The sequence below is a fragment of the Perca flavescens genome, chromosome 7 (assembly GCF_004354835.1).
Source record: "Perca flavescens isolate YP-PL-M2 chromosome 7, PFLA_1.0, whole genome shotgun sequence".
Classification (NCBI taxonomy): domain Eukaryota; kingdom Metazoa; phylum Chordata; class Actinopteri; order Perciformes; family Percidae; genus Perca; species Perca flavescens.
Genome location: NC_041337.1, coordinates 20,661,713 through 20,673,720, shown reverse-complemented (window position 1 = coordinate 20,673,720; position 12,008 = coordinate 20,661,713). Strand labels below are relative to the sequence as shown.

The window sequence follows — 12,008 nt, the reverse complement described above, 5'->3', positions numbered from 1 at the left end:
ATGTGCTCAATTACCTGCTGACTTGTCTCTTGACTGTAAAGTTGCCCACACAGTGTGGAATAATCTAAAGGGCACCCAGCTGTGTAACTTATCACAATAAGATGTGAATAGTAACAAGGGCTCCCCTGACTGAGCTCGAACCACTCCTGTTCAGTTAATCACTACTTCATCTCCACCATGAGGTTTCCACAGGGGTGTGTGTGTGTGTGTGTGTTGGGAAGATAATTAACTGTAAGGGAGAGCATGATTAATGTGCCTCCGAATACGAGGAGAGGACACACGCTGTGCAGTGTAGCAGAGGAATGTGCAGCAATTCCAGGTAATAATCCTGAATAGTGAGTACTGCAAACGTAGGGGGAGGGGAGGGCTATAATGGGTGACTGTCACCATAGCAACGCCCCCATTTAGTAGTAACCCCCCTTAGTATATTGTAAAAAAAAAAAAAAAAAAAAAAAACATATATTATAAATATTATAGATAGTTGGAAGTGAGTACAATTACATACATGATTATATGTGTTTATGAAAGCATCATGCCAGATGAGCCAGCCAAGGTTTTAGAGCGAGATCAATCCATCATCCAATAGCACAATCAGATAAACACTATTTTATACATACTTTTTGTTTATTATCAGTAGCCTAAATAAGCTTACATATATGTGTGAGAAAGATTAAGACATGTTTTTATGTCATCCTGTGGACGATAAATTTTAAAGTATAAATTTAAATTAACATAAAATACATAATTTATTGGACAAATACTCTCAATTCTTTCAGAATCTCTCAAATTGTTGGCAGCTTACAAAGAATGCCCTATGGAGTAATTGTCAAGGTTTTTTCACACACACACACAAAAAACGGTTTCCTCTCTCCTGGCGCCATCTTTTGGAGAGTAAACCACAATTCAATCAATTTCAGGGAGATGCTTCCAACTTTACTGTAGCCTACGTTATTGAACCACCTTTTTGTAGATCAATAAATCAATCTTAATAAAGCGCCTCAAGAAAGTATGTTGGTGGCATCATGGATTCTTGGTTCTGACAATGTCCATCTCTCTTGTGTTTTATTTTGTTTCCATTCATGCAGCATTTTGAATATTCTTTGTTTCTTGCCAAAGTATTGGGTTTACGGTCTAAAAGCCCCTTTGGCATTCACCAACTAAACTAAGCAGGGTTTTAAATATATGGAAGCCCATTTCCATCAGAAGAAAAGGATGACAAGTTATGATTGATAAAAACAAAAATACTTGTGTTATGTCTTGTTAGATAAGTCAAATGGTCTGGGCGCTATGGTCCGGTAGGTGGCAGTATGATACAACAGCTAAAATACAACCCCACAGAAGAAGAAACAAGGAAGAGGCGTTGAGCGTTAAAACAAAAAAACAAATGTCGGGGTCCATATAAACCGTTCTCTTAATACATCCTTGATATAAACTGCTGTTAGAATCTGTGAACATGCAACAACAGCTGGTTGTAATGTCGAAGGTTGGACAAGATGTTATAATCGCAAAATAATGACGTCGTTAAGCCACAAGGAGCAAGTATTTGGCCGGATAATGCTAACTAACACAGCTGGCCACATTGTGTTTAGCAAAGTCTGGAGTTCCATCTAAAGTTAGGTGCCAGTAGAGTCACCGGGATTAAGGCAATAGTTTACATGTGCCATGTAGCTAGCTACACTGAAACAAACTTAACTTTACAACTAATGTTCACAACCGTTAACGTTAACTTGCTTTGTGACTCGCCAAATAGCAGTTTATTAGACAACGGTTATCTTCCGTCTTGTGACAGTTAGCGTTATTAGTTTAGCTACCTGTTAACGTAACGTTACACCGCTGGTTGCAGGATATCCAGTGAAACCTCCGACAATGTCAGTCAATGGGAAAGTCATCCCGAACACTCCGCTGGCTGTGGACTTCTGGCATGTGCGGAAGTGTCCAAGCGCAAGGATGTTTTTCCTGTCCCACATGCACAGCGACCATACGGCGGGTTTGACCTCCACCTGGAGCCACCGGCCCATCTACTGCTCACCAACCACTGCCGCTCTGCTCCGACTCAAACTGCAGGTGAGGGGAGTCACATGAAACGCATACAGGTGTACCATGACCAATACAAATTGCCACCCAGTTAAGTTTTCAAATGTTATTTCTCTGCCTGTGTACTGTATTGGAGAGGGACTGTGTCTTGTTATTTTTACTAGCTAGACAATGGGGCAATTACTTTGTTAAACAACGACTTTTTACTGTGTTTTTGCATCCAGATTTGGTTAAAATTGTGTTCATATCTGTTTTGCTGTGTTAAAAAAAAACGTGTTTGTGACAAATTGACAAAACCGTCTCTTATGGCTACAAAGTCACTCTTCTCTTTAGACGGTTTAGAACGTTAAATACCGTCTGAACTGTCCATGGGCCCAAAAATCATTTCCAATACTAAAAGTGGGTGGCAGTACTCTTTTACTTTGTCAACATGTTTATCATGACAAACCTTTTTACATACCAATGTTGAATGTATTTCAGAGGAAACTTAGGATCATTAGGGAAGTGGTTAAGAACAACAGTAGACATAGGCTGTTGCTGCATTAAGTTATCTTCTGCTGATCATTTTTATTTCTGAGCAGGTGAAAGAACAGTGGATCCATCCATTAGAGCTCGATGAGCCATACCTGCTGCCACTGGATGACATTGGCAAGGAGAGGCTGACAGTCACACTGATAGATGCCAACCACTGTCCAGGGGCTGTCATGTTTCTCTTCGAAGGCTACTTTGGCTCTATACTGTACACTGGTCAGTGTCTGAATGCATGGGCAAAACACTATCTGATGCTTCTAGAATGTAGGAAATATTCATTCAGCATGTTTAGTCTTTCCTCTTCTAATTTTTTTGTTTTTGCTTTTCAACATCATAATTGGTATCATATGATGCAAAGATATGTGCAGGTACTTTATTGATTACAGAATCATGGTAAGTAACAGTCAGCATTGACACATTTTTAATTTAAGGTGACTTCAGATATACTCCCTCCATGTTGCGTGAGCCGTGCTTGAGGACCAACACCAATATAGATGTCCTGTACCTGGACAACACCAACTGTGACCCCAACCGCACCCTCCCCTCCAGACAGCGAGCCACTCAACAAATCAAAGAGATCATCCGCAGCCACCCAAACCACAATGTAGTCATAGGTAATTTTATTTAACATGCCTTATGTTTTTTAATTTCATCTCTGGAGAGTGAGCATACAGTATACTGTCGGAAATGATGAACGGTCAGTTCTCTTTACGCTGCAACTCTGTGACCTCTGTCACACACCTGCACAAGTTCCCAACATTAGCCACCTTAAAAAAAATACCAAATTGCGGCTAATTCGGGACAATCTTGCTCTCATATTTAGTTTTTACACTGTGCACTCTCTGTATATTTTCTTTCCTTTTTCATTTTATTTCATCTTTGTCTAATTTCTAATAATGTAAATCTGTATTTTTTAAATTTTAACCAAAAGCCCTACTAGGGACAAGTGTCATGAATTAGCTTCGGGCTAAAAGCACTATGATACATCAGATGACTGTTGAAGCTTATCTATGTTTTTGTATCTGTCCCTATCTAAATAAACCTTTTAATAATAATAATAAGTTAGCAAAAGTGATTTGATCGAGGGTCAGCCCAGAAATGATCTTGCTTTGACAGTTTACATTTTGTGACCTTAAGTCAATAAACAGTTTTATATTCTGTGCAGTCATCAGACAATAAACAAGAAACAAACTATAGGAAGAGCATCTAACCCACATAGGGAATGTGTTAAGAATGTCCCTCGCTAATTGTAGCTTCTCTTCAGTTATATAATTATCACTCTCTTGCGCTGCCTTGCAGGCCTGTATGCACTGGGTAAGGAGTCCTTGCTGTTGGACCTGGCGATGGAGTTTAAAACTTGGATCGAGGTGAGCTTTGAGAGGATGGAGACCCTCAAAGCCCTGGAGCTGCCTGACGTCTTCACCACTGACCCAGGAGCCGGTCGTATCCGAGCCGTGGACCAGTCGGAGATCTGCTCTGCTACTTTACAGCAGTGGAACAAAGAACAACCCACTTTGGCCATCTTACCCACCAGTAGGCCCCTTGTCTCCTATCACCCCAACATCCACGTGGTGCCCTACTCCGACCACTCCTCTTACCAAGAGTTGGAGGATTTTGTTTCTGCAATTAAACCTACCTCCCTTGTACCCATTGTAGGAAACCATGTACCTGGAAGCTTCTCTGCCTTACTGCCCAGCAAAAAGCGACATGAAATCCTGGTGCCTGAGTCAGTCAGACACTACATGTTGAGACAGCCTGAGAGGCAACTCAGCTCGTCATCGTACACCAGCCTTCGCAGCAGACATTTCCGACTTCTTGCTCCCAAAGGGGTGGTATTTGAGTCTCCTGTACATGGATCCAGGAAGTCATGTGAAGAAGCCTTGGAGGCGGAGTGCCTGCAGCAGGATGCTTCTGAGGAAGAGATGGACACAGAAAGTATCGAAAATGACTCTGACTGCATCCTTGTTGACCTGAGCAAGGATTACACCCCTAACAAAAACAGAAGAGGGACTGGAGACATGTGGAGCCTCAACATCGTCCAGACAGTGTCTGAAGATATGGGGATGGCAGAGTCGGTGCCTTTCAGCCAAAGCAACTTTGCTCCAGTGGAAATTCTGACAAACACCAAGGCCTGCTTGAAGCCTGTCTGGAGCACAAGAAGGCCTTTAGAAACAAATGCCAAAATAATCAACAAGGCGGCTTCAAATGAAAATGGCCGCAGCCAGCATAGCAGGCATGAAAATGTTCAGAACAACCACACATTGTCAGGCGGTGATAGCATGACTCAGCACAGTGGACATGGAATTGATCAGGACAGTGACGTAATGCCAAATGACCAAATGAACAACAGCGTCGTGACAGCATTGCAGGGCAGCCTCGACAACGATTCCTGCTCTTCATCTAGCTTCCAGACTGAGCTGAAGCAGGAGTATATAGAGGAGCTTGAAAACAGAATTTTAAAGGTTCTCCCCTTCATAAAAGAGGACTTTAGGACGTGGGGCCTCCTGCAGAAGAGCTTTGTGCAACAGTTTTGCCTCTCTCCTTTATGTGATGAAAGAGAGGATGACCTATCAGACAGATAATGTGACCTGACATTCAAGTTTTTGCCTTGCTATTAAGGCCTTTCTGTTTTGTGTAAATATGAGCACTTTAAATCCAATGTTTTCTCATTGGTAACATCCTTATTTATAAAATGTTTCCTTCTGGTGTCTCCATGTTGTGTTGGTGGCCTGGAGCTTAGATAAGCAGGATTACCAGTATATGGGGAGTAGTCTGTAATTGATATATGTAAAGTCACATTTTCCTAGACAAGGAAGGTTTGCCAGAACCAACCGTCTTAAAACACTGGTAGCTTTTCATTCTTCATCCTTGAGCAGTTGAAAATGTGTCATACGTTAGATCTGCCTTTTTCACTTTCATTTTTATACCTTTAAAATTAAAGGCTGAATTTGAAATTCTCAAGACTGTTGTGAGTTGTTTCCCTTTTGTACTATGAATAACGGTATTCAAGATTATTGGTGATTTTGGTATAATCTGTATTTTGGACTGATGGACTTTACAATGGATTGTCTTTGTTTATAACTGTATGCCTATCTGAGGTTTGAGAAGATATTGTTCAAAAGTATTTTCTTTTTTATGTATCGCCAGTTTTTTTTTTTTTTTTTTTTTGTTTGTACACTACTGCAGATAAATTAGTGTGAAAACTTCTTTAGTAAATGGTCATACTGATTAACAATATGTACAGTATAATTGTCGGGGGGGAATTCTCTTAATTTGCATGCATGTGTATTGAAAAGCACAATAGCTTCTGATTGTATTCCTAAAACAGCTTAATGTGTGTTTCATAGTTGTTTTTGCTGCTATTATTCTCTTTACATGTTTCCAGTCCTAAACTTTACCTGTTGGACTATACTGCTCTATTACTCTTATAGACCTGTGAACATTGTGAAGCAACACTTTGTCTTTTTACTTTTGGCTGTATTTAATTTAAAATGTAATGTGAATATTGCCTTTTCTGTACACTTGTTTTGTGTAGTAATAGTATACCTATGCTTATTGTGATGATTTACTGCACGCTGTATTAACATTGTCTCATATTTATGAGCAAAGCAGCATTGTTTGTTTGAAAAAGAAAAATGTTCCTCTTCAGAAATATCTGTTTCTTGTAAAGTAAAAGTATAGTAAAACTAATATTTATACAGGCTCTTGCTGGGCTGCATGGTCAAAATCTTCTGTCCCAATATAGGTCATTTATCTCTGATAACAATATATATCACAGTTTAGCATATTTTCTGGATAATTCAATAAATAGTCTATATGAAATAACCACATGGTAAAGCTTATTTTTGTATACTGTGTACATTGAATACTTCAGACAAATGAAAATCCTGAGTATTTAAAACTTTAGTGACATTTGATAGGAACGATATAGAAAAATATATATGATAGACATTTTTATATCGTTGTAGCCTTATATATCGCCCAGCCATACAGGTAAAGACACCTTATGTGTGGATTGTTTCCTCAACAAATTACCCTTTTATTGTAAATGAATGTGCTGTGGTGTCCATTTAAAAAAAAAAAAAAAAAAAAAGATTTTTGTTAGCATCTACTGTATAATGTAGGCTAAGGATTCACAGCTGCTTCCTGTTGCAATGCTGTCATCTCTCCCTAAGATGGCAGTAGTTTGTTAAAAATGTCATCAAATGCTTTTACTTTGTCTTGCTTCTCATTTAATTAGGGTTTTAGGTTTCGTAGCATCTCTGATTCTTGCAACAACAAAAAATCACGGTAGCTGCTGAGCAGTAATGACTCAGCTCTCAACTAAATCTCATCGTCCCTACATGGTTTTATATTACCAATATATTGGAAATTAAGATAATAAAAATGTTAAGACACCAATTGACACACAGATTCAGTCAGAAAATGATCAGCAGCCTGCTGTGCTCCAAATGTGAAAGTCTTACATTTGTACAAAAAGTTGTTTATTTATATGATTACAAGCACGCTGCACTACTTGACTACAGAGCAGGACTGGCTGTCACTCATTTTAGCCCCCACTGAAAGGTAGTTTGGAGGTCTGTATTCTTTCTGCTGCTCTGAGTTACAACCAAAATCAACTTCATCATCCATCCAATAATGAAACATGTCTATTACCTCAGAGACCAAAGTCCACACACAATACTGAAGACAGAAAGCAACACAAGTTCATTGGAACACGATATGTTCTTAAAGCTCTAATAGCCTTGCTAAGGACTCACTAATTTGCTGTTACATCTCATCCTCATCACCTCCCTACAACAGCTCTAACCAAACAGTATACTACAGTACAGGCCAAAAGTTTGGACACACCTTCTCATTCAAATGCATTTCCTTTTTATTTTCATGACTATTTACATTGTAGATTCTCACTGAAGGCATCAAAACTATGAATGAACACATATGGAATTATGTACAGTACAGGCCAAAAGTTTGGACACACCTTCTCATTCAATGTGTTTCTTTATTTTCATGACTATTTACATTGTAGATTCTCACTGAAGGCATCAAAACTATGAATGAACACATATGGAATTATGTACTTAACAGAAAAGTGTGAAATAACTTTTTTTGATAACTCTGCAAACCCTTGGTGTTCTCTCAATGAGCTTCATGAGGTAGTCACCTGAAATGGTTTTCACTTCACAGGTGTGCCTTGTCAGGGTTAATTAGTGGAATTTTTTCCCTTATTAATAAAAAAGCAAAGGGTGGCTACTTTGAAGAATCTAAAATATAAGACATGTTTTCAGTTATTTCACACTTTTTTGTTAAGTACATAATTCCATATGTGTTCATTCATAGTTTTGATGCCTTCAGTGAGAATCTACAATGTAAATAGTCATGAAAATAAAGAAACACATTGAATGAGAAGGTGTATCCAAACTTTTGGCCTGTACTGTAGATCCAGCTGTGTGAACATTTTTTAGTTGGCCCTGATCCTGTCACAATCCCTTTAGGCTGCGTTTCGATAAAGTGCCTAATAAAAAGTTGTCCCTGTGTGAAGTTCAGAAACCTCAGAGGTATCGTGCTGAGACATCATAAAGTCACCATCAGTGGGTCGTCAGATCGACATGAGCTGCCAACAGGAGTCTCCTCTTGTGCTCATAAAGGATGAATGAGCGTCTCCTGCATGAGGTGTCCCTGCATGTTGGAGGGACATCTGGGATTAACAATCAACCACGGACGAGTCAGAATACTGATGATGGCCAGTAGTGGAGGAAGTATTCAGATCCTTTACTGGAGTAAAAGTACTATTACCACACTGTAAAAATGCTCCATTACAAGTCATATGCATTGAAAATGTGACATAAGTAACAGTATAATCTGAGAAATGTACTTAAAGTATTAAAAGTAAAAATATTACAGTAAATACAGAAACATTACCATTTTGACTGTTATACTATATCATTAGATTATTATTACTAATGTATTCATGTATTTTACTGTTGCAGCTGCTCAGGGTGATGCTAGTTTTAAGTAATTTATATAGAAATGCCAAATAATGATTATTTTTCTTAACAGATTAATCTCCCGATTATTTCACGATAAATCGACTGATTCAAAAGCAAGCAGGGAGAGATGCCATCACAATTACCAAGAACCCAACGTGACACCTTCACTTTGTTCAATCAATAGTACAAACTGCAAAATAATAAGAATACAAAAATAAGAAAAGCAATAACAAATGAATATGAATATGAATATAACAAATAATACAACTAAAATTACTTTTAAGCAGCAAATCCTCACATTTGAGGAGCCAGAGCCATGAAATGCATTTCTGCATGAAAACTGATTTCAACAAATTTTTTTAAATAGTTGCAAATTAATTTTTCTGTCCATCTGTAATCAGTCAATTGACTAATAGTTTCAGCTCTACCTGCTGTTGGATAGGTTAGTCTATAAAGTATATTTTATGAACTTTGTAGAGTAACTAAAACTGTCAAATAAATGTAACTGAGTTAAAAAAAAAAAGGTATAATAATTCTCTCTAAATTGTAGTGGAGTGGAGTAGAAGTATAAAGTGGCATGGAAAGAAAACTTGGGAAGGTGAAGCCAGTGAGATGCCCCAGCTTCCTACACATGACATCACCTGCTCTATAGGGACTCCAGAACTAAAGGAGCACAAGAATGGATTATTTTAGTTCAGTGATGTCTTAGATTATAGTCAGTTGTAATGTTTCTTGAAAGCAGAGGGGGGCGGACTGTTGTGCTCTTAAAACTTTGGTTGAATTGTAATCAGGTGAAGACAACACCCGAGATTGAATTTGCATTAAGATTCCTGCATATTTTACACCAGCCTGCTTTTTTCCCTTTAGCCCCAAATTCTATTTTAAGGCAGTGCACTTGTACTGCAAAAGCTGAAAATATGTTTGTGACAAAATAAGAAGAAGAATTTGGGAGGACAAATGCACTTTCTTTTACACCATGAGATAATATAAAGCCCTGGCAAGTGATGCCTGGAAATGAGAGGAAATGGCGTGTAACATACCCCCATAGCATCACAGCAGGGTATTAGGCCTAAAGTATGGGATTCCTCACACACGCCATTACTTCAAATTGGAAATCATGCTGCTTTGTGCAAGGCCAAGCCCTTTTACCAGGAGTAAAACTGAATGAGGGGACTATTGCAATTCACTTAACTCTCCCTTCAAGTTAATATTTCCATTAAGGGTGATGATCTGATTAACACAGACTCTGCTTACCTTACATGGGTCTGATAGATTACAATTTTACCTGCGGAAAGAATTGCTGCTGGGCAAGGTATATAGCATCTTGCCAACAAAATCCACCCAGGATCACAGTGTGTGTTGGATGTTTTTTTCTTTTCTCCTTGTGTTGTAAAGAATAAGAGAAGGATCATGCTGTGTAATATATAGCTCTTTTCCAGCAAGAGCTCTCAATACATTATTCAACTTTTACTGGAGACTAGAATTTGGTTTCCCTCAAGACCCACATATAAAAATGTTAATGCGATGACAGGCTAGCACGCCAAGCTTTTGTTCTAGGTGTTGAAGCACTTAATCACTAATTGTCTCCAGATTCACTGGTAGTAAGAAAGGAAGCTCTCTTACTCTTTGAACAGGACAGCAACAGGATCTGTTCATAATTTCTTTGTGATCTGAGTCTGGATGTTGATGATGACAACAAATGTATTGTTAAAGTGTTGACTTTCAACCCTAATGTGAGTGCGATGACAGTAATGTAAGATACAGTAATGGATGAATGGTTTTAGAAATACAGCCTATTCTGTCCCACCCCCCCTTTGGTCATTTAAACCCTTAAAGTAATAACTATCTATCGCCGAATGAGGTAGCACAATAGTGATTGTTCTGCCAAATAGGGAAGCTAACGCAACAGACTTGCTCTTCATTCTAGTCCCTGCTTGCGTGTGTTTATGTCAAATTAGCTCTTCCACAGTAGTTGTGCTACTCTATATAAATTATTTTGCAGATTAAGATATAACCTTATGAAATATTGTGCAAAACTACCAACAACAGATAACATTGTTCAAATTAGCTTTACCTAAACCAATTGCAACATTAAAATGCTGCTTTCATATTAATTCATCAGTGATAATTATGGGGTCATTCTGCTGCCTGATGAGTACTTATACTTTTAAAACCTTAAAGGAATAAGGTTTTTTCTGCCTCCAGGAAAGTCTTTGTTTTCAGCTGTGTCAAGTTGATACATTTGGTTTAACTTTGTCGTCCTCTTCTTTAGACCGGTGCAGTCAAGATGTGATGCTTCACTGGGGTGAGGACTCCTTCTGCGTCATGGATGAATGTTTCTCTAAACCTCAAAAACCCAACCATGTGGAAAATGCATTAGCAATATTTTCTATCCCACCATACCCTGCTAAAAGCAAGATAAGAAAAATCGCCCCCAAAGTTGAGACGTGCAAGAAAAACTGAATTTTCTTCAAGATTTCAGGTAACACAGGGTTAGTAATTGACAAATCATCATTTTGAGGGTGAAGTATTCCTTTAAATGGATTCTGCTGCTGGTACTTGTGTCCTTCTACTTAAGTTATGACATGCAGGACATTTGCTTGTATGAAATATCTTAATGTTGAGGTATTGCTACTTTCAATTAAGAATATGATCTCCACATTTCTTCAACAACTGCAACAACTTGGTTGTTGGTATCTGTGCAGTCATAGACAACCTTAACATGTATGTGGCTTTTCAGCACCGCAACATGGCATCATGACTTTGCGTAAACATACACGGCACTTTCGCGAAAAAAAAAAAAAAAAAAAGCTGGGTTTAGGAAAAGAACATTGGGAAAGGCTTTAGTAACACAAAAAGTGACAGTGACCAACATCACACGCTTAGTAAAACAATTAACGGTTGGCCCAACATCCCTCCGCAGACTTACGTGCCTTCATACTACTCGCTACGGCGAAAATTCACACGTAATGTAGGTCAATGGCGGCTGAACGGCGTTGATAAAACACGCTAAAAAGCAATTATGCGTCTTGATAACACGCCAAAATGGCATACACTTTATGAGATCAGTCTGAGCACCCAGTGAACCTCATTACCACCAATCTTTACTGAATAGAAAATCAACCTAAAATTATTGTAAGCTGGGGCATTTTTTCTCATTTTGCTTTCAGTAGGGTAAGGTGGGTTAGAAAATATTGCTTACGTGAAAATGCATTTTCCACAAGGTTGGGTTTTGGAGGTTTAGAGAAACATTCATCCATGATGCAGAAGGAGTCCTCACCCCAGCGAAGCATCACATCTTGTTGACTGTACTAGTCTGACGAAGAGAACGACAAAGTTAAAGCAAATGTATCAACTTGACACAGCTGAGACAAAGACTTTCCTCGAGGCAAAATCAACGAGCAACTGAGCACACTTTCACCTCAGAGAAAACCTCATGTAATTTCCACTTTA

General features: G+C 38.6%; 1 protein-coding gene across 1 annotated transcript; it reads left to right on the top strand.

Annotated features, from left to right (window-relative positions):
* Window positions 1-1,319: 1,319 nt before the first annotated feature.
* On the top strand, window positions 1,320-5,526 carry dclre1b (DNA cross-link repair 1B). The gene is made up of 5 exons (XM_028582904.1): window positions 1,320-1,483; window positions 1,844-2,064; window positions 2,616-2,781; window positions 2,997-3,179; window positions 3,865-5,526. Exons 2-5 carry the CDS (start codon window positions 1,867-1,869, stop codon window positions 5,145-5,147), a joined length of 1,830 nt encoding a protein of 609 aa, XP_028438705.1. The 5' UTR covers window positions 1,320-1,483; window positions 1,844-1,866; the 3' UTR covers window positions 5,148-5,526.
* The last annotated feature ends 6,482 nt before the right edge of the window (window positions 5,527-12,008 follow it).

Excerpts from the sequence above, each read along its gene's own strand:
- dclre1b (XM_028582904.1), top strand. The coding sequence starts at position 1,867 with ATGTCAGTCAATGGGAAAGTCATCCCGAACACTCCGCTGGCTGTGGAC. Across the intron at positions 2,065-2,615 it reads TGCTCCGACTCAAACTGCAG|GTGAAAGAACAGTGGATCCA; the intron begins GTGAGGGGAGTC and ends ATTTCTGAGCAG. Across the intron at positions 3,180-3,864 it reads AAACCACAATGTAGTCATAG|GCCTGTATGCACTGGGTAAG; the intron begins GTAATTTTATTT and ends GCTGCCTTGCAG.